Source organism: Melanerpes formicivorus, unplaced genomic scaffold, assembly GCF_026170545.1.
Source record: "Melanerpes formicivorus ecotype bairdi unplaced genomic scaffold, bMelFor1.0.p_v2 SCAF_29, whole genome shotgun sequence".
In the NCBI taxonomy this organism is placed as follows: Eukaryota; Metazoa; Chordata; class Aves; order Piciformes; family Picidae; genus Melanerpes; species Melanerpes formicivorus.
The window spans coordinates 5,673,386-5,700,607 of record NW_027142381.1 but is presented as its reverse complement, the minus strand read 5'-3'; the positions used below and the strand labels follow the sequence as shown (position 1 = coordinate 5,700,607).

Genomic DNA, 27,222 nt, shown 5'->3' with positions numbered 1-27,222 from the left:
GTGACTCCACTCTAGAGGATTTGGGAAATGCCTTTAGGTATGTTGTAGGCATTTGTTACTTCAATGGATGGCCAGCAGGGAAAGCTTACACAGTGCTGACATCCACCCTTTGGAGTCATAAATCAAAGGGAAGAGTCCAGAAGGATAAAAAATGATGCACTGGTTCCAAACTTCATTTCTTGAAGTTACAACCGTGTTGTAACAGCAAAGAACTAGGTCACTCTGGGCTTTCCCCAGCATGACTCTGCCCTGAATAGGTGGCTTTAAATTATGTCCCCTTTATTGCATGTTGAGAACAAAACCTCTTAGAACCATTTCAATGTAGCTACTGCTCATTAATCCAGGCTCTTTGAACTGCTGTCCCTGGGAGTGCAGCACAAAGCAAGTGACACACAGGGGTAACACCTCACGTTCTGCCGACCTGCAAGAAAGAGGTTTGGCTCCAGATAGAGCAAGAGCTACATAATTGCTGGGGAAATTAAGAATAATTACAAGTGGTTTGCCTGATTATTACCTGTCACTGCATTTTGCTGTAGCATTGAGGGGAGATGCATCTACAGGAAAAAGAATGAGCATGGGTTTTGTGGACTGGCAAGCAGAGAATAGAATAAACCAGGTTGGAAGAGACCTTCGAGATCATCCAACACCATCTAATCAACTAACCCATGGCACCAAGCACCCCATCCAGGCTCTTCCTAAACACCTCCAGCGATGGTGACTCCACCACCTCCCTGGGCAGCACATTCCAATGGCAAATCACTCTTTCTGTGAAGAACTTCTTCCTAACATCCAGCCTAAACCTCCCCTGGCACAGCTTGAGGCTGTGTCCTCTTGTTCTGGTGCTGGTTGCCTGGGAGAAGAGACCAACCCCCACCTGTCTACAACCTCCCTTCAGGTACTTGTAGAGAGCAATAAGGTCACCCCTGAGCCTCCTCTTCTCCAGGATAAGCAACCCCAGCTCCCTCAGCCTCTGTGGCTGCATGGCAATCCTGACAGAGGCACACACACCGGCAGGCTCCCTGCCCCCTCAAAGCACAGAGAGATGATATCCCAGGCAGTGCACTCGTTCGGGTCTCTTCTCCCAGGCAACCACCAACAGAACTAGAGGACACAGTCTCAAGCTGCACCATGGGAGGTTTAGGCTGGATGTCAGTAAGAAATTCTTCACAGAAAGAGTGATTTGCCATTGGAATGTGCTGCCCAGGGAGGTGGTGGAGTCACCATCGCTGGAGGTGTTTAGGAAGAGCCTGGATGGGGTGCTTGGTGCCATGGTTTAGCTGATTAGATGGCTGGACCCAATGATCTCCAAGGTCTTTTCCAACCTGGTTAATTCTATTCTATCCTCAGCTCCAACACAGATTTCTTGTTCAGCCATGCAATCTTTCTATGCCTGAGCTTTACCACTTATGAAAATGATATCCTAAATATGCTATGAAGCTAATGCTCATTCATGTGCTTTGGAAAGGGACCCCACGAGTGGGGGGGGAAGTAAAAAAATTAGATAAATCAATATCTGTTACACAAGCCACAAACGAGCAGCCTCACAGATTGCCACACGCTGGGATGTTCCCCCCACTCCCCTTTTCCATCCATCAAAATGCAAAGAAAGCAATTGAGATCTGGAAGATATCCCTTAAGGGGGTATTTATCTTCCATTGAAGTGCAGAACAGAACACTCAGAAGTTAGGAAACTGGGAACTGCTCCGCGTTTGAGGGACAGTGTCAGCTTCTCACAGGAAGGGCTCTTTGCAAAGACAAGGGGGCAACTCCAGAAGTGCAGGAGAGAGCAGAGACTTCTGCTTTCCAAATATATTCACATCAAAGAGGAACAGATTTAGGCAACAGCATCAACGGTTTCCAGCTGTGATTTGGGGAACCACTCACGGGCTGAAACCCCAGCCTGGTGGGGTGGGCTAAATAATGCTATTAAATCAGAACTGGTGTTGAGATAAGGTATTCTTCTGTTAGTTATCTGTCAAAGAACACTATTTCAGCAAATCAAAGCTCCCCTCCTGCTGAGGTTATGGGGCAGGGAGCATCTCTCGTTTTGAAAGGGTAGAAGAGGAACATGCAAAACTGTTTCTTTAGGAGGAAGGACAGAAAGGATTAGCAGGGGGCATCTAGAACTTAGACTGTGTACAAAAGAAGGGGGCAGAGAATCCCTGTTTTCAAACCAGTTCTACCAGTAATCCTTTACTGCTACACGTACAGGGCTGCATTAACATCTCCACAACTTGGCCGTGCAATATGAGTGCTGTTATTATTACCATTGTTATGATGATCAAGCTGCGGTCCACAGGCCAATTTTAAGGACAACTGCTAAACTGCAATAATTAAAGGGTCCTGCTGGGAGCCCAAATAGCTCTTCACTGTGCTGTTTTAAGAGGGGACCCATCTGGCATGCTCCCCAAGGCTTTCACTGATCCCCTGCAGAGATGCTAGCTGCCAAATCTATTTGCTTGGCAGCTTCTTCCTCACTGTCCTTTCTGGACTGGACTCCGAACATGCAGTAGCAGAGGGAAGTCTGCTCGTGCTCCTGCTTCCTTTCACTGTTGGAGCCTTAAATTGCCAGGGAAGAAAGCAGAAACAGGCACAGAAAGAGCTTCACCCCTTCTGTCACTAAATCTACGTAGCTGAGGAGAAGAGAAATACAGTAGCCAGCCCTCACAGCCCCACATGAGGGGGGGGTGTTGTTGTAGTGGCTTTTAAGACCACCCTCAGGCCATTCCCAGCTAACGCAGAATTGTTTGCCCCGTGCATTTTGTTTCATGCAATTTAGTTTTAGATACTACAAAGCCAAGCCTTGCTGAGCAGAGCAGATGCACTGGCTTTACAAACACATCACCCATCCTAGAACCCTTCTAGAGATAACACAGTTCCCACCTCAGAAAACCTAAGAGAGATTCAAATACTTACAGCAGAAGCTCGTCCTCGCCTTTTGCCTGCATTAAAAAGCAAACCGTCTCCCACTAGCTTCTGACACCATGTGCAAGCCAGACTGAAAATTCAGGGTTTGAGTGCTTCCCTGAGAGGAAAACCACATTGCAGTGAGACACAGAGAGCTGCTTGAGAAATGATTCACAGACGGAAGCAAGCTGGCTTCACCAGCTCTGGCATTCGGCGCGCACACGCACGCACATATGCACACTTGCTTACTCAGGGGAAGGAGAAATATCACATTTTCATCAAGGCAAGGAGGATTTATGCAAATACATTTAAAAATATTAAACACTAAAATGCAGCCATTGGTCTCTCCCACCTCCAAAACACCGAGATGGTTCAATTCATAAAGCAGACCCATGAAGAGTTCCTTTCGGTATTGCATCAAACGTCCGCGGCAGAGCTGGACACTGGGCAGAGAGTGTGAAGCCCAGAGCAGTCTGCATGAGCCAGTTGTGTAAACTCATGTGGTAGCTAGCATGGGGGCAGGGCATGGGGTGGCTGGAGAAAGGTGTTTGTCAGAGGAAACCACAGAAGCAGCTCTCAGAAGCTTTTAGGTTCCATGTTACCAACCTCTCCCCCCAGAGTGCCAGCAATGACAGCCATGACACCTTAACACCATTTCTCTTGCCCCATCACTGCTCCACAGCAGTGGAAAGGTGTGTTCACAGAATCACCAAGGTTGGAAGAGACCTCAAAGATCATCAGGTCCAACCTGTCCTCACAGACCTCATGACTAAACCATGGCACCGAGTGCCACGTCCAATCCCCTCTTGAACACCTCCAGAGATGGTTCATGCAGGAAAGATACATTAGGGGAGGCTTCTACAGAAGGAGTAACTGGAATCAGTCCTGAATGACTTCAAGAAGTAGTAATCTGTTCTTTATTTACAAGAGAGCAAGTAAGGGACAAGAGTGAGCAATGCTCAGAAAGGTTCCTCTTTCTTAAGCTTTCTGAAGATAATTTAGTGCCTGAAAATAGGAAGGAAAGGGCCAGAGGTCTTAATGGAGTTAAACCAGACAAAGATAGTATCGAGTTAGAGGAAACAGAGGGGATGCAAAGAAATCAAATCCCAATCTCAAAACAGAAACCCAGGGAGTTCAGAACTGGGCTGTGTTTGACTCCATCCAGAGAGGGAGCTGTTCACCCTCCCATGCCTCTGACACTGAGACTGTGACTAGAACAGGAATCCTCTCCTGAACTGCAGAGAGGGATCCTTTCCCTGCAGTGTGAGCCCAGTATATGAGCAGTGTCGATGCTACAAGAGCAGACAAGGCAGATTCACAACATGAACCTAAACAGAGTTGCTGCACCTAGTGGTTCAACCCTCTGCACCCTCTGCAACTCCTTACTCTATGTGCCAAAGGGGCTTCGAGGAAGCTGATGTTATGCCAAGAGTAAATTTGTTTCAGTTCAGTGTTGGCACCACTTCTGTTCCCACAGAGTACCCAGACCTGCAGACACAGACTGTGTCCAGGCTGAATCTCTTTCTGAAGGTTACAGATTCAGGATCCAACCTTCCCAAGATATTCTCAGGAAGGAGGAACTCTTGCTTTCAGATCTTAAACCATCAGAACAGCAACAGACCACGTCATGACTTATTAGAGCACGTGATCGTGCTTTATGTTTGGCAAGCCCTGTATACACTGTCAGTTAGAAGTCCTACATGCACCTAACATTTGGAGTTGGAGATTATTCACAGCTCAGGGCAGCAGCACTTTGTGTCATCCACACTGACAAAGTCCTTGCAGACAGTGGGATCTACGTGAACTTTGTGTCTCCTCCCTGAGGAAGTGACACTACATTCAGTGATGCATGCAGAGGCAAGGAGGTCACTGTGGCACACCCAGCAGAGGGACTGCAAGTCGCTGCCTCTGCTTTATGGACCACCTTCAAAACTGAACAGACAGAGCTGAAAAAGGACTGTCAGACACCAAACCCAAAGAGAGAGACATCAATTGCATGCCCCCTGCTGAAAAGCTGCTTTGTCTGCAGGAAGCAAACACACTTTTTGGAGCACACTGCCTCTGCCACTGCAGGTGAGTTCATATGGGCTCAGTGAGAGAGAAATGTTGTCAGCTCAGTAGGTTTTCCAATCCTTCAGCCAAGAGAAATACCGAACTGAAATTAGGGGAGAGGAGATGAGCTACTAGATTTCCTTTGCAGAGATATTTTTAGCTTTGATAAATATAACTGGAGCAAAAGCTAGAAATGAAAACACTTGGATGCAAGGAGCCAGTCACAGCATTTACATGCTTCAGCTTTGGTAGACAGGCTGCAGTAAGTGAAGCAGATTTTCCCTCTACCCAACAAGACCAGACAGTGCATTTGTTTATTTAGAGGTTTTCTGGTAGCACTTGCAGCTATAATTATCTGATCTCTTTACTTAGACCAATGAATTAATCAGCACAAACCCTTCTGAATTGAAAAATTGCCTGTTTAATGAGCAAAGAGCCCAGCAACAGGCTGTTAAAATGAGTTGGCCGTGGTCACAAAGCAAGCCTGTGGCCTTGTCCAGGGCCTTCACCATAATTACATTCACACAGCCAGGAGGAGAGAAAACAATTTCAAGTAGTGCTATCAACTGTTTCCCCCCTCCCCCCCCCCCCCCCAAAGAATCTGCCAGGTTCTCACCCAGCTGGTGAATTTGGTTGACAGACAACATAACAGTGAGCATATTGCTTGCAGGCTGCTCAATCCACGAGCTCCCACAGCTCTGCAACAAGGCAAGGGAGAGGAAGACCAAACCCCATTAATCAGCACACCTTGCAAACCCGATAGTTGAGGAATTGCCACTGGAACAGGTTGCCTAAAGAGGTCACAGATGCCCCCTCCCTGAAGGTATGCAAGGTCAGGTTGGCTGAAGCCTCAAGCAGCCTGGGCTAGCAGGTGGTGTCCCTGCCCATGGCAGGGGGGTTGGAACTGCATGATCTTGAAGGTCCCTTCCAACCCAAACCATTCTATGAATTGAAATGCTCTATGTAGCAATCTGTGCTGCCTGTGCAATTTTACAGGAACAAATATGGATGAGACACACAGGGATGGGCAGAGGGCAGGAGTTCTATTGGCACAGCTCATTTGAGAGGCAAATGAAGAGCATGGAAAATAAAAGAAGAAGAAATGAAAAAGGCTGAAAGAAGGAAGAATATTTCAAGTATCTTTGCACTTACAGACATTTATGCTATATTTAACTGCTTTTGTGCATGCAACAGTCTTAATTACAAAGGAGAGATACTCCACAAACAAGACTATTATGTCAGTAACAATGTCATTTTACAGCAAGCCTCTAATTCAGTCACAAGGCTTGGAACAGGACTGTCTGGAGCTATAAAACCAGAAGTCATTACAAAGGAAAGTCTGCATCAGACAGTGGGTATTAGTGGAGCCAGCCCATGGCTTTGGGACAGCATTTGCTCCCTGCTTGCCTCCCTTTTGTACAGAACTAGTACACATTTCTTTCTTTTCTGAGTTCCACTACGGATGTCAGGAAGTTCAAGCAGCTAGTGGACGTTTGCAGAATGAATCATGGGGCACCACTTTCCATCTGGGCAAAAAAAACAATTGCTCTTCAGTTAACAAGATGATGCTGATCAAATGGGTGGATGTAAAAAGTCAGCTCCTGCAACTGGTGCCAAAAAGGCTCCTCAGCTGAGAAAGATGAGTGTGCTGGCTTGGAGAGCTCAGATTGCATTCCCTGTTCTTAAGAGACAGCTTAGAATCAGAGAAGCACCCAGGTTGGAAGGGAGCTCTAAAGGTCCATCTAGTCCTGCAGTGAGCAGGGAAGAAATTCTTCACAGATGGAGAGATTGGCCATTGGAATGGGCTGCCTGGGGAGGTGGTGGAGTCACCATCACTGGAAGTGTTTAGGAAGAGACTGGATGGGGTGCTTGGTGCCATGGTTTAGTTGATTAGATGGTTGGACCCAATGATCTCGAAGGTCTTTTCCAACCTGGTTAATTCTATTCTAACTACATCAGGTTCACGTCCTCACTCCTATACCTGAGGGGCTTAGCCTGTAGCATGGCCACCAGCTTTGACCTGCAACTGGAGAAAATATTTGTTGTTGGAAGAGACTGGAATCATTACATCTGAAAAAAAAAACACCAAAAAGGCAGATGTGTTTTATGGAACATGAAGTGCTATAGGAGACAAGAAAAACAGCTTCCTCTGGTGCCTATTGCCAAAAGCTCAGAAGATGAGACAACAACTTTAGAATTTCCAAGGGAACAGCCACTAAGTCAGGCAAAAATAGAATTAGGAAACTGCCTGCTTCAAAAGTAAGAAGAGGCTGCAAGAGGAGCCAGCATTTTTCAGCCTTTCTGTCATTTCCGAGCGGAATGCTGAAGAGTTAACAGACATCAATCTCCCAAGAGCAAGAAGCAAACACACAGAAGGCAGCAAAGTGAGGAAGAACAGCTATGTGGTGAAGTAATATTCATTGTATCTCATGTATTTTGACTAAGTCTCTGATCACTTGTACACATGTTTATGCAATGTCTGGGTTTTTCTCTCTAGGTCACAAATGGCTGCACTCCCTTAGGCGTCAAGGACAGCTTCACTGCACTCACCCCACCGCTCACCATGCAGATCCATCCAAATCACTACAAGGAGGACACTGAGGTGCTAGAGAAGTTCCAGAGAAAGGCAAGAAAGCTGGTGATGGGTCCAGAGCAGAAGTGTTGGGAGAAGCAGCTGAGGGAACTGAGTTGTTTATTCTGGAGAACAGGAGGCTGAAGGGAGACCTCATTGCTTCCTTCAACTGCCTGAAAGTGGGTTCCTTCTCTCCAGTACCACAGAAGTTCTTCACAGAATCATCAAGGTTGGAAGTGGGTTCCTTCTCTCAAGTACCACAGAAGTTCTTCACAAAATCACCAAGGTTGGAAGAGGCCTCAAAGATCATCGAGTCCAACCTGTCACCACAGACCTCATGACTAAACCATGGCACCAAGTGCCACATCCAATCCCCTCTTGGACACCTCCAGGGGTGGGGACTCCACCACCTCCCTGGGCAGCACATTCCAATGGCTAACAACTCTCTCTGTGAAGAACTTTCTCCTCACCTTGAGCTTAAACTTCCCCTGGCACAGCTTGAGACTGTGTCCTCTTGTTCTAGTGCTGGTTGCCTGGGAGAAGAGACCAACCCCCTCCTGGCTACAACCACTCCTCAGGTAGTTGTAGACATCAATAAGGTCTCCCCTGAGCCTCCTCTTCTCTAGCAAGTGACAGGGTGAGAGGAGGTGGCCCCAGGTTGTGCCAGGAGAGGTTTAGGTTGGACATTAGGAAAAATGTCTTCCTGAAAAGAGTTGTCAAGCCCTGGGACAGGCTCCCCAGGGCAGTGGTGGAATCACCATCCCTGGAGGGATTTAAAAGACATGCAGATGTGGTTTGGTCAATGGTTGGACTTGATCTTAAAGGTCTTTTCCAGCCTAAATGATTCCATTATGATTCTAAAGATGGGGAAAAGGCAATACTCAGGCCTCTTCCCTGGAATGAGAAAGTAAGACTTTCAGTGTTCTTTCAGAGTTAAGTGACACTTTTTATTTTGATGACTAAATTAAAGACTTAAAGACTGGAGATGCTCCTTTCTCTCTATTATCCCTCACTGTTAGTGTTCTGATTCACAGGTTATAATGCAGCACTCCTTAACAATTCATAGAGAATTACCATATTCAAGTAGCACAGCAAGTTTTTTACTACCTACACAGACAAAATACTGCACAAGCCCTCCCTGCTTCCTTTGCTTCTTGCCCAAGAGAGATCCCATGCTGGAAAAGCTCGGATTTATCACCTAACGGGAAAGGAATTACAACAGGTACCCAATAGAAACACTAAGGAGCCTGGAACAGAAACCACTTCAGGTAGTGATAGGACTAGGGGGAATGGAATGAAGCTGGAGGTGGGGAGATTCAGGCTAGATGTGAGGAGGAGGTTCTTCACCATGAGAGTGGTGAAGCCCTGGAATGGGTTGTCCAGGGAGGTGGTCGAGGCCCTGTCCCTGGAGGTGTTTAAGCCCAGGCTGGATGAGGCTCTGGGCAGCCTGATCTAGTGTGGGGTGTCCCTGCCCATGGCAGGGGGGTTGGAACTAGATGATCCTTGTGGTCCCTTCCGACCCTGAATGATACTATGAAAATGTTGCTGATCACTGACAATGCAGAGCTGTGCAGGGACCTTAAGGGCTAGAGAAGATGTGTGCTGGAGGCTGCCTTAGAACTATAAAACCCCCAAGGGGATGGTGGAGGAATGCCCAACCACTTTGAACCTTCGGTACATTTCAGTGTGGTGCAAATAAAAGACCTGAGCTGTTGTCAGCTTTGCTTCAGAGGGACTTGCACTGGAGCTGCTGACAGCCCTGAATGGAAGCAGAGCTGTGGGGTATGCCTTAGAAGCACAGAGTGCATCACAGGGAACCCAGCAGCAACCAAAACTAGGACAAATGAACAGAGAAAACTGATGAAGCACAAGGAGTGCAAGTCCCAGGAGACCAAGAAGCCTCTAATGTAGATCAGGATTCCAGATGAAGGAGAAAAAAAAGCAGCTATTGGTAAGGTTTGATTCCCTATATAGCAATGTCTGAAGAGTTTCCCCTCTTACTCTCTGCATCTTTTACAGATTACTTGAGCAGGCTCAGCTAACCATTGCAGTAGTTTAATAATTCATCTCCTTTCCAGGTAGGGAAATAAAGGCACCTAAATTACCAACAAAACACCACAATCTAGTAAGGATCTACAGTGCCAGATTGATTTTACTTCCCATCTAAGTCAGGTTTGCAGCAGATATGCACAGTGTGACAGACAGGCACAGAAGTTTAGCGTTGGTAACCTAATCAAATCCAGGCAAAAAGGGAGACTCTAAATCCAAGTTCAGCAATTCCTTGCTTCCAGACAGCTTGTACGAACAAACATTTTTGCTGCTGCTTGAAGCTTTAACTCAGCTTAGCACACCTGAGAAATTCAGCCATGCAGCTGAAATGTGAAGTATCCAGACACTGAGATCCACCCCCCAGCACTGACCACAGTGTTAGAGGATGACTGTTAAGGAACATGCCATGGTGTAAGGCAAATTCCATTCCTGCTGTCAGGATTTCTTGTGGAAATTGTTTCCCTGGATTTCCCAGTTCATCACAGTCACTTGGGATTTCAAATCTTCTGTCCAAGTGTGGCACACAAACATTATAAACAAAATAATCAATGCTGAGCAATTTGAAGCTCAGAAAGAAAGGCTCTTAGTATGTGGCTCACATGGCCTCGACACGCTATCAGCAAATCTCAGCACAACATCCTCCAGCCAGGTGGAACTCTTTCCATCACAGAGCTACAAGGTACCACTCACTCTGGCCTATCAGCTGTCCCCATACACAAACACAGCACCTGAATGCAAATTGCACCTCTCCTCAAGGCCCTCACCTCCTGCTTTCTGGTACAGAGCATGCCAGTACACCCATGGAAGCCTTCCTTACTCAAAGGTAGAAGCCTAAATGCCAAAATCAGCAGGCACAGCTAACGAAATGAGAGCAGCAGCAATAGGTGAGCAGCTTTCCAGGCTTCTCTAAAAGCAAGGGATAATTTAGAACCTCCAGCACACATTAAAATAGGAGGGTAATGAAGCAAGAGAACAGATTGCATAAAAAGGAAGCAGCATCCTATGGAGTTTGTGACCTGTTTACCATAAATAAATACATGGCAGCAAATACAACCCCCTGAGGTGACAGCATGAGGGACATTAGTGAACCTGCCGTGTAGAGAGGCCTGTAGAAACAACTGTCATTAGAGAGCAAAAGAGGATTGATTGGCCAAGCAACACCAGCTGGGGAAAGCAAGCAGAGGTGAGAGAAGGAAAAGGGAAGGTTAGGAAATCCGGGACAGAAGGAAAGTCACTCTGGGTATTGCCCAACTAACGCTGCTAACCTGGGACACAGCAGCCCAAGGCCTGGAGGAAAAAGAAAAAAGAAATAGGAAAAGGAAAAGAAATTATAAAGGCAGTTTAGGAATAGAGAAAAATGAGGGGAGAGGAGAGGAGCCAGCTCAGTTTTTTCTACCCCACACTGAATCACTCCAACAACTCTGGCTGCTCCTGTGGCAAGTGAAATATCATGATTTTGCATCCTTCATTAGGAGTAATTGGTTCACTTGGTGGTTGCACCAAGAGCAAGGCCAAATGTTGGCTCAGACAAGGAGAGTGACATTTCCCTGTCCCAGCAGGAGCCTGCTGGTGAAGGCATGCTCTCCAGGGAGAGCTTGGTCCATCCCTGCCCATGTCACTGTTAATTCTGAGAGAGTCCAGAGTTAATCTCACTCCTTTCAGTACCATTAATAATCTCTGTTATTAAAAAGTAAGAAATGTGCTGGGTTGTCCTCTTTGGAATTGCCTCTGATCTCATTCAAACAGCACAAACAACCCAAGTGCTTTGCCCTGCTGTATCTCAGGGAGCTGGAAACCTTCTACCCAGCAAGAAACTCTTACAGCAGTTACCATGGTGACACTGGTAATAGATATTTAAAGGCAGCTCACTCATAATCACATCTATTAGCTATCAGGAGGCTTTAGTAAGAAACACTCAAAAAAGCTTGAGAGTAGGGAACCAGCCAGGCTTAGTGGTGGTATAAGCAGACAAGAAATTTATGGAGAGAGATCTGCTTATGTCACCATTTAGCTGGACACAAAGGACTCCTCCTGCTCCAACCTGAAATGGCACTGAGGCTGGCACAGAAGAAACTATTTTTGGTTAGCAATTTTGAAATTGGTTCTAAAAGCTTCATGTCCAGAGTGGTAGCTCTATAAATCCTCCCAGAGCAAGTCATTGCCAGAAGAATAATAAAAAGCTATGCTACAACTCATCCCACATTAGAAGCAGGCTGCTGGAAACTCCCCAGCCTACCAGCATCACCTGGAGGGGGTTCTTTCCAACACAGAAACATCCACAGTGGCCACAGAGAAGATTGCTCTCCACACCCACCCCAAAGGCCTGACATAAGGGAACTAATGAACCCCATTACACAGCCCCAAAGGGACCTTGCCTCCCCACCTGGAGGGCTGAGGAGCCTCAGGAATAGTGTCATACTGCTTTGGGGGTGTTATTATGCAGTGAGGAAATTGAATCTGGATAAACACAGAGCTCACTGAGCGAAAGAGGTACCTCTGGTCATATAAATGGTAAATCATCTCTTTCTTTAGGTTCTAGTTGCAGTGTTCCAGCCCCCTGGAATGTAACCAAGAGAATCTGCAGAATCAGATCTCTGGTTATGAAGCGATTTCACCAAGTTGGCTAAGCCTCTGTCACAGTCATCAAAGTGATATTTCCTTTCTCTTTTTTTTTTGCTGCCTATTTCCATGACAACTTTCCTCCAGTATCAACTTCTTTATGTTGGAAAGGGCTCTCAAAAGGGAACGCAGGCTTCTATAGCAACAGCTAAAAATCCCTGGGAGATGATGATGGCTGAAACTTTACACAGCTCCCTTCTTTAGCCCACGAGTTACAACACAAGTGCATGTCAGATTTCAGAGGTGAAAACAACATTATGTGCAATAATAGGGAAATGGTGAAGAGGGGAAGGGATGACTTGGTGAAGTGGGACAAGCACCAAGAAAACCAACAGGCGACATGCACCGAGATAGAAAACGTTGCAGAGCAGAGAGGATCAAACAGTCATCTTGCAAACCCACATCCTGCTCCTTCTGAGCTACAGAACAGTCACAAGGACCAGGTCTCCTCATCTGAAGAGATGTTATTGAAATGCCTTTCTCTGCAGTCTCTTTTATACTGACCTATAGAAAAAGAAAAGGCAGCTCAGTGAGGCAGCATGCCTTTAAGCTTTCTTCATTACTTCAGCTGTTTGCCATGGCATTGACAGTGTTCTCCAACATGGAGAATCTGCCTCAGAAGGAAAAAAAACCCTGCACTCTCAAATAAGTCAATTGGTTAAACTCACTAAGCCAAGGGAAGTACAGAAATTGTAGCTACTTCCTTTCCCTGAATTTAGGCATATTTCACAAAGCACCTTCCTCCTCCAGTGTCCTTTCGAGCCTAGAATCTTGCAAAGAAACATTAAACAGGTTGCATTCACAACCTGGATAAGGAGTAGAACAGCATCAGACTTAATACATCAATGAGAAGATTATAGAAGGGAAACAACTAAATGTTGCTGCTAGGATCAGAGCCCAGCAGGCCCCAACACACTTCCTTGTGTAGCCCCTGGGAAACTCTTTGCTAGACAAGAGGTGAGGTGGGCAGTGTGACCAGCTGCAAAGCGCACACACACACAGAATCACCAAGGTTGGAAGAGACCTCAAAGATCATCAAGTCCAACCTCTAACCACAGACCTCATGACTAAACCATGGCACCAAGTGCCACATCCAATCCCCTCTTGAATACCTCCAGTGATGGTGACTCCACCACCTCCCCGGGCAGCACATTCCAATGGCGAACGACTCTCAGTGAAGAACTTTCTCCTCACCTCAAGCCTAAACTTCCCCTGGTGCAGCTTGAGACTGTGTCCTCTTGTGCTGGCAGCCATGCTTTCTTCTGCTAGTGGTAAAACACTGCCTTTTTACCTCAAAATATCCATCAGTTTATCCCCACTTCCCCTCATTCCACTGGATCATTACAATTCTGATAAGGCATAAAAGGTGCAGACAGGCAGGCATCAGTGATTAAGAAGGGATTTAATCCAATTATTGCTGACTTCCACCATCAGCCACATCCAGCCCAGATAGATAACTTCAGAAAGGACTCTGGAGCTGGCAGTTTTACAAAATAAAGTTAAGCACTGTGAAAACTTTCTCCTTTTTATTTTAAATAGCAATGCCAAAAGTGACAGCCAAAGCTTATTCAAGCCCTGGGAGCTCTACAACCAAGAGCCCTGTGCAAAACCAGGATTTCAGACAAAACCCCCATTATTTCCAATGGTTTATCCTGTTTGGAGAACACTGAAGTGTGGGAGAAAGACTGAGTCACTGGAAAGGTCAAGTGAAATGCAATTATTTAATATCCCCACATGCTGCCCTCTGCTGCAATGGTCTCTGAGCATCGTCTCCGCTGCAGGCTGGGAGAAAATTCATCATCAGCTGCACCCAGGGCTGGCGTCACACAGGACAGGGCCACACTCACATGAAACTGAAATATTTCATCTGGGACTAGGCAAGGTTAAAAATAGCCCAAGTCCTGGACTTTACAGCTCCAAGATGAAAGTAAGACAGCACTGAGACAGGAAGAGGACCACACGCGCTGGCTGAGCACAGCTGCAGTAATGAAGGCTCACAGGTTTATAAGAACCAAACAGCTGAGAGCTGCATTGGAACAAACTTCCCTTTCTCCAAGAGGTGTTGAACTCACAAATTCTCTCTCTAAGCCTTAATCCTCCATCTGATTTCACCCACATGAAAAGCCTGCTCAGGCAGCTGAGGTTATTCAAATACCCAAGCACATGCATTTGTTCACATGTGGACACAGAAGAGCATGACTAAGAAAGGGAGAAAACTACTTAAATACCTAAGAGAGTAAATACAAACATATTTTACCTGAGTGTTTATAAATAAAGTCTATATTTTATGTATATATATGTAACAGTTACAAAGTATTTCTCTCTCAAAGCATTCTGTTTACAAACAGGAGCCCAGCAGTGTCTGGAACACCTGGGACCAGAGAAAAGGAGTCAAAACAAGAAACCAGCTATATGTGTATCGGTACTCAGAGTCCAAATCCAACAGACCTACAGAGCTTTTTTTTTTTTGCTCCTTCTTCCCCTCCCCATGCCTTTGGAAAATAGGTTTTGCAGCCTGACTTCAAGCTCAACCCAACTAGGTTACTTTGGATCAAGGAGAAGATTGAAATCTACAATTTAAGGTTCCTTAGGGAGATCATCCTGCCAGCAAACCTTCTCTGCCTTTGGTAGGTTTTTAACAGCGCGCTGGGAATGGATTCTGACCTTAAAGAACCGCATGAAGACAACAAGTAAACCTCAACATTTAAAGAACAATAAATAGCAGAGGGAAAAGGAGTTAAAAAATGAGTGGGGAGGGAAGAGCCCCCGGGGCGGGTGGACCCTGCTGGTGCAGCCAGTAGAGGGCAGCGGAATTTAAGAGGAAAGTTGCTGAAAATTAACTTCCTATAATGAAATAACTGAAGTGGTAAAATCGCCCATTTAAATTAGCTGAACCCACCTCTCCAGTCCTACCCCAAAAACATAAGCGAGACACAAAGCATAAAGGATGAAAATAAGAGGAAGGAAAACCGATTACCTGGGGATCTCTGAAGAGTTGTGTTTTGTGGGGTCAGGAAGATGCAACACTTAATAATTTGGGTTTAAACGATGCATTAAATGTGTTCAATATCCAATTGTTGAAAGGCACTACTTCGAAGCATCCTAATGAAACCAGCACAGCTATTTCTCAGGAGTTTAAACGACTAAGGCTAATTTATAAAATAGGGGGGAAAAAATTAATACAGTAACATAAAATAATCCAATAAAGCTATTTTTTTAAGGCATAAGGATATTGCCTTGTTCCAAGCCGAACAGAAAACTGGTTCTAGCCCCCAAAACCAAGAAAGTAAAGCAAGTTCAGCAAAACACAACACAAGCAAAGCACGGAGATTTTTCACGTTCACAGCACCCTGCTTAAAAACCACAGCTCCTCACCTCATTATCAAACTGAACAAGCTTGCAACAGCCAGGGCTTCCACAGGGTTTGAACACGAGCTAAGTTTGCATTTTCTGATGGAAAGCCGGATTTGGGTTATTCACTAAGCCCTTCTGAGAAACGCAGGTCCTGAAGTAAAACCGCGGCTTTACGCCAGAGGCGGCCAGGGTTCCTCAGGCTTTTCTCTGCCAGGCGTTTTCACCTGGCCTGTGGAGAACATGGAACAGCAGCAGAAAGACCTTTCCTGAGCTCAGGCAAGGAGCTTGCAAGCCCAGGTGCTGTGAGGCTCTGTAGCTCTCACCTCAGAGGACGCTTCAATGCTGTTAGGGCAAACCGTAGCTACCCGGGCTCCAGCCTGGACCGGCAGCCTCTCAGGTGCAACCCAGGGCTGAAGACCCCCGCGAGGGGCTCCGGCGGGAGCCGGACTCTGCACCGGCAACCACAGCGGCTCGGCGCCCACCCCGCTAACCGCCGGGATCCGCTACTCTCGTCCCGGTAGCCCAAGGAAGGCACAGTGCCGGGAGAGGCTGCAACCACCCGTCCTGCCGCCGGACCTGTTGCCCCCCCCCGAACACCAGCGCGGACAGCGGGGGACGGCAGCAACGCTGCGACCCCTCAGAGCTTCCCACCTCCTCCTCGCACCTGAGTCAGGGCAGAGGGATTCGGTCCCGCACTGCGGCACCTCAGCCAGGCACCAGCCTGGGAGCTTGCGCTGGGTGATGCCACCGGCCTTCCCCAGCCGAGAAACGGAGCCGGGAAGAGGAGCCCGAGCCGCGCTCACCTGCCGCCTCTGCCGCTCTCGGGGATGCTCCGGCAGCCGGAGTCCTCAGCGCACCTGCAGCGACCCCAGTGGCCACCAGGGGGCTGGCATGCAGCACGCCGGATAATGTAGTCCCTGAGCCCAAGGGAACGCCAGTCGCGTCGCGCCGCGGAGCCTGCCGGGAGCTGTAGTTCGCGGGGAGGACGCTGCCGCGGGGCACGCTGGCATGTGTAGTCGCGACTCGCGCCGCACGGCTGCCACCGCCTCTCACCGGAACTACAACTCCCGCCAGCCCCGCGCGCCGCCAAGGCTGCCGGGAGTCGCGCTACCGGCGGCTCCAGCGGGCCAGGACGCGGTGCCGAGCCGGCCGCGGGTGTTCCAGGCTGGTCATGGCGCCGTCCTCCGCTCCGGGCGCCTCGGAGCCCCCCCCGCCGCCACTGCAGTACAGCCTGCTGCTGCAGCACCTGGTGGGCGAGCAGCGGCGGCCCCGCGCCTTGGACCCTGCGGCTCTCGGCGGCATCCCCAGCCCGCCCAAGAGCGAGGAGCAGAAGATGGTGGAGCGGGCCATGGAGAGCTGCGCCTTCAAGGCGGTGCTGGCCTGCGTGGGAGGTGAGGCGGGAATTGTTGGGGGAGGCTGGAGGGATGGAGCTGTGGTGGGGTTAGCCAGCAGTGAAGAGAGCGGAGGGACTCCCCGGGGCGTCGGGAATGGGGTGACTGGAGGAAAGGCTGTGGTACGGGGATCCCCCTGTAGTATCTTCCTCCCTCTAAGCTTCCTCCAGTATCAGAGCTTCCAGGGAAGGATCCCTGTCGGTTTTCTTTCCTTGCAAAGGGAGAGGTGCTGACAGCCTTTCCTCAGCACAGGCTGTCAACAAGGGGCATGTCGGCAGCGGTGCCTGTAGTGTCGAGAGCCAGGCCGTTGGTGCTCTTGCACGGCCCCTTCCCTGCTGCAGGGCTGGCAGACAGTGGGAGCAGAGGTGTTTAGGAGCCTGTGGGGAAAGGTGCTGCTTGAGGTTCATTTTGTTCTCCTTGTGTTTCACAGGATTTGTTCTGGGAGGTGCATTCGGTGTCTTCACCGCTGGCATCGACACCAACGTTGGGTTTGATCCCAAGGATCCCTATCGCACACCGACTGCTAAAGAGGTCCTCAAAGATATGGGGCAGCGAGGCATATCCTATGCCAAAAACTTTGCCATCGTGGGTGCCATGTTCTCCTGCACTGAATGTGTGGTGGAATCTGTGAGTAGTGGCTTCTTACACACTAGGCAACGTTGTGTTGTGCAATTGATCTCTTTTACTATACCAATTACGTCTGTATCTACCCTTTGTAACAGGGCAAGGGAGTAGGCTGGCTTGTTGTGTTTCTTGGCTATCAAAGCTTTTCAGCTTTGAGACCTGCCTTCAGCACAGCTCTCCTCTGACACCATTTCAATTCAAGTCCTGAACATACTGGCAAGTTCAGGCATTACTTTTTAAAACTGACAAGTACTTTTTAAAACATCAAGCTGGGAGTTGCAACATGGTAATTGGAGCCTCTTAAGAATTCCATATGCAAAGAGGGATCCTTTGATTAAAGTTCTTAAGTAACAGGCTTATTTTCATCTTGCCCCTTCAGCAAGAAGTGACCTTGTGTAGCTCAGTAGTAAATCTATCATCCATTTTCTGAAATAGCAAAATTAGCCTGTTATGTGTTTGAGTACTGCTTTTTAATTGAAAGACAAGAATGATTTCTTAACTCCTGCAGAAGAGAAGTCTATCTGCTTGCACAATGGAGCAGAACAAAGAGATCTGTGCCCTGCTGAAAAAGCAGTGTGCTCAGGCTCTAGGAAATAGTCCATGATTGCCAGCAGGGTGCTGTAGGTCTCACCTGCACTGAGATCCAGGCTGTGTGGCCAGGCTTGGTGCTGTGATCATAGAGTGTCTTTGAAAGCTCTGAGCTAGCTCCTGGAGCTGTGTTCTGGGAGCTCTCTGGGCTCACCTGAGAGTCTTTGCTGTAGCACTGCATTGCACCATACAGATTTGTCTTACCTCTCCCTGTGACCTGTTCCTTTCCCATCTCCTGGCCCTGCGAGTCTCCGATTTGAGAGTGCAGAGGGCCATCTGCTGAGAGGAGAGAGAAAGACATCCTCAGCTGAGAAGGGGCTGGAAGGTCATGTAATCCTTCTTGGTATTAGTACAGATACTGAGTGTTTATTCTGTATTTACTGGTTGACTCTTCTGGCTTTTAATTCCCCAGTACCGTGGGAAGTCAGACTGGAAGAACAGTGTCATTAGTGGCTGCATCACAGGAGGAGCAATCGGCTTCAGAGGTTGGTAGTGCCTGCTCTGAACTGTTTCTGGGAGAAGCCCCCAGTTTGGTTATGCAGCAAGTGGTGATTTTCAAAGAACACACATTACAGATCTCTTCACGTGGAGCTGTGGTGATGACAACAGGGAGGTGTCCTCCAGGCTGGCAGAAGTGCTCTATCACTTTCCTGACAGTCTGAAAGATAGGAGTGGGTAGAGAAGGCTTCGTTGTACAGGACAGTGAGGTTGGAGTAGAACAGGGAACTGCTTGAAAGAATCCAGCACAGAGCCACAAACATCATGAGGAAAGGCTGAGGGTCTCTGTAGCTTGGAGGAGACTGAGGGATGGCCTCACTCATGTTTATAAAGACGTGAAGGGCACTGTCAGGGGGACAGCACCAGACTGGTCAGTGATGTCCAATGACAGGGCAAGGAGCAATGGATGCAGCTGGAGCAGAGGAGGTTCCATATGAACACAAGGGAAAACTTTCTCAGTGTGAGGGTGACAGAGCCCTGGAACAGGCTGCCCAGAGAGGTTGTGGAATCTCCTTCTCTGGAGACATTCAAAACCCACCTGGATGCATTCCTGTGTGACCTGCCCTGGGTGATCCTGCTCTGGATCATCTTTCCAGGTCTGTTCCAACCCCTAACATTCTGTGATTCTGTGGAATGACTTGAAAGAAAAATCAGTGTTAGCTATCCACACTTTTCTGTGGTGTCATGGAGAGGGAGCCAAAAATAAAACTCTCTGAAGCTGCAGCTCTTATGTTGCCAGAGCTCTACTGTATATTATTTCACTGGCAGAAGCTGTGTTAATTTGCACAGTGTGTGAAGTGCTTCCCTCCTTTCTCACTTCTCAATTCAAACAGACAGATCTATTTAGCTCTAAAAGAGCAGGAGCACTGGGGTTTCAGTCCAGCAGGCACTAGTGGGGACTTTGGGAAGCCTTGAGTGCTGACATCTGCAGAAAAGCCCCAATTAGGAAGAGCTGCTCTGCTCCACAGAAATACCAAGCTTCTCTGACCTGAAGTGAAAAAAAAAATGTCCACAGAGCAGAAAAGAAAAAGAAGAGCTCTTGAAAGGGCTTCTGATTGAGCTTGTTAAAATCTGCCTGTCCTGGACCTTAATCCTCTTAGAACTCTTAGGTGCTCTTCCTATCCCTCCCTAGAGTACTTGCAGTGTTCAGAGCATACTGAAATCAGCCACAGCCACTGGCTTGTTCAGTCCCTTGAGGGGATGCTTAATAGCTGTGCCAGGCCAGGGTTAAATCCACAGTATGCCAGGCTCCTGCCCTCACCTTGGGCAGAGGTAGTGCTGGTGTTCCCTGGTAGCAGACTGCCAGGTTCCTGCCCTCACCATGGGCAGAGGTAGTACTGGTGTTCCCTGGTAGCAGACTGCCAGGTTCCTGCCCTCACCTTGGGCAGAGGTAGTGTTGGTGTCCCCTGGTAGCAGACTGCCAGGTTCCTGCCCTCACCTTGGGCAGAGGTAGTGTTGGTGTCCCCTGGTAGCAGACTGCCAGGTTCCTGCAGGTGCAGGCTCTTCCAGGCAGCACAGCATAAGCTAGTTACTGGGAAGAAGGATCATGTTCCTCTTTTGCCTCACTCTTTGCCACCCTTCTTGCCTTGCAGCTGGTCTGAAGGCCGGGGTTATCGGCTGCGGTGGATTTGCCGCTTTCTCCGCTGCCATCGATTACTACCTGCGGTAGCAGTGGGATCCCCTGGGAGCAAGTTTCCCTTCTGCTGCTAAGAGCCTGCACCACGGCTGAAGAACCACCAGGCTTACCTTTCCACTGCCTCTGGAGTCCCGATCAGTGCAAGCTGGATGGCGTTGGCTGCTTTTCCTGAATGACTAACAACGATCTGGCTCTGAGCCCTGCTCTGCCGCTTGGGGCGGGCTTGCGGGAGGACGCGAGGCCAGAGCCGGGCGCAGCGAGCAGTATCTCCAGGATGGATCAGCTGACTGACAGTTTCCAGGAAACAAGCCTGGACTCTGGGCTTTCTTGATCCTCAAGGTCTGATTTTGATTAAGTCTGTTGCTAGCATCAGAAGAGGCAGGAGGACGCTCTTCAAACAGAACCGCAGCGGTTTAGGTTACCGTGCGGCTGAACGCGCTGCCGGCGTTCAAGTTGCCACTTTTGCAGCTTGCTAATCTGTTGGGGAGAGGTAAGATCCTGTGGAGAAATTAGTTTGTTCCAGGCTTTTCTTAAAATACCAGCTGAAGACAAACCACCATCTGTACAACTTGTCTTATTTCAAGTGCAGAGAGGAGAGCCAGATTTCTGTACCACGTCTTAAAGGGAAAGGCGAAAAGGAATCCTTGGCCTCAGAACCGTGTGGTTACTGGCAGATGAACAAAACAGTTTGAGGGGAAAAAAAAAGGAGGCTGCAGAAGTATAATTCTCTGTAGCCACTTGGGCAGCCTGATTTAACCTCACTATGGGAGTATAAAAAAAAACACACCCTGGCTGCTGATGCTTTAACTGCCCCAGGCTCACACCATTAGTTCCAGCAGTTTGATAGCGAGACTGGAAAGCAGAGCTGTGAGAATAAGCCACTGTTAGATAACTGGGCATTCATTTAGCACACTCTCTGTTTCCCATCATGTCCCTGTACCACCTCTGAATGCCCCACTGTTATAGCTGGGGGAAATGAAGTGTTATTTCTGCAGAAGAGTGGCACTGAAGTCAAAACATCTGTTCATTAGCTCAAGGAGCTGCTCCCTTCTTCATTTGCATTTTTATTAGCCCTCTTGCTCTTCTACCCAAGCGCTGCTCTTAGGCCTCAGGGGGTAACTTTTATACTCTCAGTAGATCAGGGGGATTTTAACCTTCACTAAGCCACTCCACAAGGAGAAACACCCACCCTCATCTTCCTGAGGCAGCAGGATTTCAGAGTCAGTGCACACATACACACCTAACAGGGGGTCTCCCACCCCATTTCCCCTCATTTGCACCCACAGCCTGCCACCCCAGAACGGTGGCAGCACTTGCTTACCTGGAAGAGCTGTACTAGCAGGGTGGTTTGGCTGATCCAGTGGTCAGTGGCTGGTTTGGAGGCATACTGTGTCCCATTCCCACATGGAAAGAAGCGGGGAGACAGCAGCATGTGATCTATCAGATGAGGTTTCCAGATCGCCTGATGTCCCTTGCTGTGCCTGTTCAGTATCCTCAGGCCAGAAGCTGTGCAAGTCAGCTGAATTTTAAGCTTGAGTAACTCGGGGCTGATTAAACAGGCTGGCTCCAGACAGCCCAGGTTTTTCCCCTCCAGAATGTACTGAAAGGCAAGGATGCAGCCCAAACCATGAGATGCCTCTGCAAAGATTGCCTGGCACAATGCCTTTGCTTATACCACTGGCTTGAGGTGCAGCTAGCAAGATTTCCACGAGGGAAAGAAGAGAGCTGGGATGCCAGAGTGATCAGGGAGTGCAAAGAGCAACACCACAGGGCTCCTTTTGTGCAAATCTTGGGGCTTTGCATTTTTATTAACTCTTTTTTTTTCTCCTTGTTGTGGGGTTTTTTTTTGTTTTAATCTCCTCACATGGTTTTACAGCCAGTTAAAGTTTATCATCTACAGAAATTGAAACAGAACACAAACAAAAATATATCCTTACCAACTCTTCAAAGTCAAATATTAATTAACAGCTCTATTCTACCTATAACTGCCAAGAGTCCATCCCCCTCTTCTTTTCCTTCCTGCAGGGACAAGCAAAGGCCACTCACAGGGATGGCCACAGCCTGTTGGGCTGGGGCTGTGTGGACCAGGCCCCCAGCCACTGTCACAGGGTGGGGGGAGTTTAGCTGTACAGAGTCTCCACCTGGAATGACAGAACGGTGGAGAGAGACTTGGACACATGTAACAAGTCAGACACACAGGGATCCGTTGTGCAGTCAGATCGAAACCTCGGCCTCCTCACTGGGTCCAGGGCCAAGACAGACGCCTGGTGGTTTTCTGCAATGCTGTTTCCCTTCTGTTTAGCTGGTAGTCAAGAGGAGCAGGGTCTGGAGTGTGAGCCCTTTGGAGGGGGACTGGGATCTCCCCTCCTTTAGTCGCTTTGCTGGTGTGGGGCAGGCAGTGCCTGCCTGCCCCAGGGAGGTGGGCACAGGACATACCTGGTGCATTGGTGGCAGGTGACTGGGCTCTACCTGGAACAGTCTTAGTCAGGAGGGTAAAGGCAACACTGCTGTCAGAAGGGATACACTTGGTCACTTCTCATCCATCTCCATTTGGCACAGGAGAGCACAGGGCCAACGCAGGCAGGGAGTGGAGGACAGGGACTCGGCTCACAGAGCGAAACGTTTCGTTTCCCAAGTGGTACCAGCACCCACTTGTGAGTGTGGGAGGGCTGGGGGCATAGTGAGAGCCAGGCACTCAGCCAGAGCACAGCCTGGCAGTAAGCACAGGCATGTGGCCCTCCTGCCTTGGGATGTGTCATGGCAACTCCAGCCATCAGGCTAGGGGTCAGGAACTGGGACCACCAACTAAACCAGACCTGAGCTGGCTGGGCAGAGCTAACCCAGCAGCAACTGCTTTGTCAGAAAGCAAAAACAAAGCACTTCTGCCTTCAGTAGTGAGGGTCATGAAGGTTTTCCTCCTCTCATCCCTCTCTGCTGGTTTCCAGGCTGGGTGCCCACCCAGCTGCCACAGAGCACTTGACTCCAGCAGCCTGGACGCCACCGAGGCAGGGCCATGTGCTGCCATTTGCCTGGTGCCTGGGGAAGGCCAAGGAGGAAAACAAGAAACTCCCCATTCTTGTGGGCAAAGCAGGGACATTGGTGCCCAGGCAGGCTCTGCCACAGGGCACAGCCAGTGTTGGCAGTCCTTGTGGCAGTGCCAGCCTGGCAAGGGCGTGTATTCAGCACAGAGTACAGAAACAGCAGGGACCCTCTTGCCTGCCCTGCCCTCCAGGGAAACTGTGAGACCCATGTGCCCTGATGGGACCCCATCAATGCAGAGAGCACAGAGCTGGGGTCAGCCTGTGGCAGAGGAAGCAGACGTGTCCCTCAAGCCTGCCGTGGATCGAGACCAGCAGAGCCCCTCCGGCTCCAGCTGCCTGTGAAGGACTATCCCAAACGCTCCTCGGAGGCGAGGCTCAGCGAGGGGAGTCACTGCCACGCTGCATGCACACAGGCAAAGCACAGGAGAGGGGCTGGAGAGGGGGCTGGCCTGAAAGCACCCAGAAGAGATGTGGCGAGGAGGAAGCAGCGCTCTGCTCCTCTGCTCTCGTGGTCACAGGTTTGCTCGGGATCCAGGCACGGGGTCCGAGGTTTGCGCAGGCAGCAAGCCAAAGCGGAGCTGGTTTCACTGGCACTGGGGAGGGAAGCCTGGGAGCTGCCAAAGCGGAGCTGGTTTCACTGGCACTGGGGAGGGAAGCCTGGGAGCTGCCAGCCTCTGGAGCGAGCCGGTGCTGCACATGCGGGCGTGGGGCAGGGGAGCTGGGCAGCAAGAACAGGCACTCGTGGGACGCAGCAGGCTTCGAGCTGGGCGAGACGAGGGGTGCCTGGTGGGGGTGGGCAGGCAGAAAGGAGTCCAGGAGAAAACTAGCCAAGGGGGAAGCCTGTGTCCACAGCCCATCAGTCACTACCTCTTCCGTGGAACAAATATACATAAAAACCAACTCCTGAACACGAGAGGGACATCAGACACGACTACTTTACAGAGAGGCACGGTGCCTGGGCTGGGACCGGGCCACTGGTGCTTGATTGTACAGGAGCTGCAGGTGGCACCGCCCTGGGGCCGGGCCAGTCTCCCTGGGGCACTGTGATCCAGTCTGTGACCCCCAGCAGGGAGCTGGGAGTGTTTGCAGCTGGTGCCCTCTTCCTGCAGGCTACACGTCCGTGGAGAAGTAAAGTGTGTTGCGTTTCAGCTCAGTGAAGGAGATAGGAGGATGTTGCAAGTAGTAGAGAAGGACCTGGACCTGTAATAGGCAAATGGGAGGTGTTAGGTCAGAAAGAGGCAGAGATGCCAGCTCCCAGCTTGTCCCTGTGCAAACACATCCAGCAAAGAGCGACCAACCCACCCAGACAGGCAGGTGAACCATTCTGCTCCCCAGCCCAGGGGTGCTGGTGTGGGCTGCAGCTCCACACTCCCCTCACAGCTCTTACCTGAGCCATCACATCGTGGGACCAGATGTCAGAGGCCAGGGTGAGGTGTCCCTTGCTTTCTCCCTCTGAGGGTCTGAGCAGTGTTGGCCCAAAGACTGTGGCCAGATTGTGGAGAGACATTTTGTTGATGGGCTCCTTTTCAGCGACCCTGCAGGGTACAGAGAGGGGCACTGTGAGCTCCTACTTCTGTTCTCCTGGAACAGGGCAACCATGGGGTGATGTGGGGGATGAGTGCTGATTTCCCCTTCTCCCAACCCCCAGCTTGCCATTGCCCTTCACAGCCCCCAGAAAACCCAGGTGCAGGGCAAGGAGCTCTGCCCCCTTCATGGCCTCTGCCGGAGCCGCCAGGCCTGGCCGGGAGCCCTGGCTGTGATGTGGCAGCAACCAAGCCCTCGCTTGCTTATGTGCTGCGGGGCCTCCACCCTTCCCCAGCCCCAGCTGGGTACCAGGAGTTCTACACCAGCTGAGAACTCCCTGCACCCACTCCCCCCAGGGCACCCCCCCAGGACCCCAGCCAGCCTGCACCGAGGGAAGCAGAGCCACAACATTGCCATGTTAGGAGGCAGCTGCGCTCCCCGGCACAGGCTGCAGGGTTGAGCCCTGGCCAGGGAAGCAGATGTGGGAACTGGCTGTGCCCAGTTCTCAGGATGGAAATGGATTTTGTTCCTTCCCCACCCCCCAGCATCAATCACTTTTTCTGTTTGGTTTTAGCCAAACCAGAGAGGAAAAAAACCAGAGCTGCATGATGCAAGTAACATGAGCTGTGAGCCCCAGTCCCAAACCCAGTGGCAGCTCTGACCAGGCTCTGCATGCCTCACTAGCACCCTGCCCACAGCACTGTGCCCTCCATGGGCTTCTGCCCCCACCAGCAAGCCCCAGAATTGTCCAGCCCCTGGTCCAGCTGGGCTTCTTCTGGGCCAAAGGAAAGGTCAGCAAACCACACACTGCTGCACTTGCCCTGGGATGAGCAATGTGAGGTGACACCTGCAGCTTTAGGACATGCCCCCAGACTCTCTCTGGGTCTTGGCCACCCACTGCAGACAAGTCACAAGGATTACTGCACCTTGTTTGGCAGGGGCTGCTGCTGGACTGGTGGGCAGGGATGCAGCACTCAGTTTTCCTGCTAAGGGGGACACTGCACAGCTCACAGTTCATTCCTAGTCCAGCATGGAGGCCAGCTGCTCCCCACAAAGAGCTCCTCCAACCAACTGCACACTGGCTGTGGCAGCCAAGAGCTGTACCTTGCCAGAGGATGTGTGCTCCCTGCAGAGCTGACCCCCACCAACAGCCCTGCACTGCACAGTCCCTGCTAGCACAGTGGCCTTGGGGCTGCTCTGTGGGGTCCCTGCAACATCCTACAGGGCCTGTGAAGAGGAGCAATGGAAAGCAAACACCAACATCAGCTGAAGGGCCTCATGATGTGGCAGGTCCCAGCCTGAAAGGGACCCTGGCAAATATGCTGGAGCCCAGGGAGATGAGGCAGGTGGGACACACTTGGGGCTGCACCCTCACAGAGGGGGTGCCAAAGGGAATTGGCCTCCTGCCCAACACTGAGCTGCTGCTGTTGGCCCCAGCTGCTGACCACAGCCCAGCTCTGCACCAGCACAACACCATCTGCCTCCAGTCTGGGATCAGCCCACAGCAGTGCAGGCATCACAGGAATCACACAGCAGCTCTAGCTCACAGACCTGTAGCCCAGCACAGCAAGCCCAGCCTTTACCTTTTCAAGTGCTCCAGCAGGAAGAGGAAGGTGATGAGGTTGGGGTCGGGCAGCGAGCGGAGAAGGTGCATCATGCAGTTCTCCTTGGCAGCAGGATCTGAGAGGGCTGCAGACAAGGAGAGAGAGGGCTTAGGACCGAGGTTGGTGACATCTTGTGCAGCAGTGGGACCCACCACGGCCAGATGCCTCCCAGCAGCCCATGCCTGAGCAATTGGCTCTGTCCCATAGGGCTCTGCCTGCACCCTGGGGAACAGCACTACGAGCCCTGACCTGGACTGAAGCCAGCAAGGACAGCCAGGACCAAGCGGGCTGAGCTGGGAAGGGCCCCTGGGAGTCTCCCACCCTGGAGCAGGCAATGCCAAACAGAGCCACACCTGGGCACCAACCCCCTCCCCACACCAGCCCTTACCAATCCCCTCCATGAAGGCAGGGTAGAGTCTGTCAGTGAGGAGGGGCTCAGGCAGCTCACGGAAGTAGAGCTTCAGCGTGCCGGCGATGGCGTTGATGTCCATGTCACTCAGCATGACCAGGATGTCCTTGTTATCTGTCCAGAGAGCACCCATGGCTGTCACCTCCTTCCCCTCTGGGTCTCAGCCCTGTGTGTCACCCCAGCTACCTGGGCAAGCTGCTGGCTGGAGGGTAGGGACAGCGCTGCTGAGCCCACAGCTGCATCTCCCCAGGCTGGGACTGGGAAGAGCCCAGCGCTTCCTGCCTGACCAGGCAGCAGCACGTGGAACAATTTGCACATCCATTTGCAATGCTGCCCTGACTCAGAGGCTCCCAG

General features: G+C 50.2%; 3 protein-coding genes across 7 annotated transcripts in view; 1 reads left to right on the top strand and 2 right to left on the bottom strand.

The window, feature by feature from the left end:
- The window catches only part of SPECC1 (sperm antigen with calponin homology and coiled-coil domains 1), a 110,587-nt gene extending 94,217 nt beyond the window's left edge, over positions 1–16,370 (bottom strand). For both annotated transcript variants that reach the window (XM_068154686.1, XM_068154688.1), the window contains exon 1: positions 16,357–16,370. The gene's annotated coding sequence lies outside the window, so the exon portion shown is untranslated. The remainder of the gene's footprint in view (positions 1–16,356) is intronic.
- Positions 16,371–16,659: 289 nt separating this feature from the next.
- Positions 16,660–20,843, top strand: TIMM22 (translocase of inner mitochondrial membrane 22). Its single transcript, XM_068154684.1, has 4 exons — positions 16,660–16,944; positions 17,375–17,571; positions 18,569–18,641; positions 20,247–20,843. Exons 1-4 carry the CDS (start codon positions 16,725–16,727, stop codon positions 20,321–20,323), a joined length of 567 nt encoding a protein of 188 aa, XP_068010785.1. The 5' UTR covers positions 16,660–16,724; the 3' UTR covers positions 20,324–20,843.
- Positions 20,844–22,127: 1,284 nt separating this feature from the next.
- ABR (ABR activator of RhoGEF and GTPase) overlaps positions 22,128–27,222 on the bottom strand; it is a 40,199-nt gene continuing 35,104 nt past the window's right edge. For all 4 annotated transcript variants that reach the window (XM_068154680.1, XM_068154681.1, XM_068154682.1 and 1 more), the window contains 4 exons: positions 26,848–26,982; positions 26,439–26,544; positions 24,719–24,866; positions 22,128–24,531 (listed from right to left, as the gene is read on the bottom strand). In XM_068154680.1, coding sequence (XP_068010781.1) covers positions 24,442–24,531; positions 24,719–24,866; positions 26,439–26,544; positions 26,848–26,982 — 479 coding nt within the window. In that variant the 3' untranslated portion in view covers positions 22,128–24,441. The remainder of the gene's footprint in view (positions 24,532–24,718; positions 24,867–26,438; positions 26,545–26,847; positions 26,983–27,222) is intronic.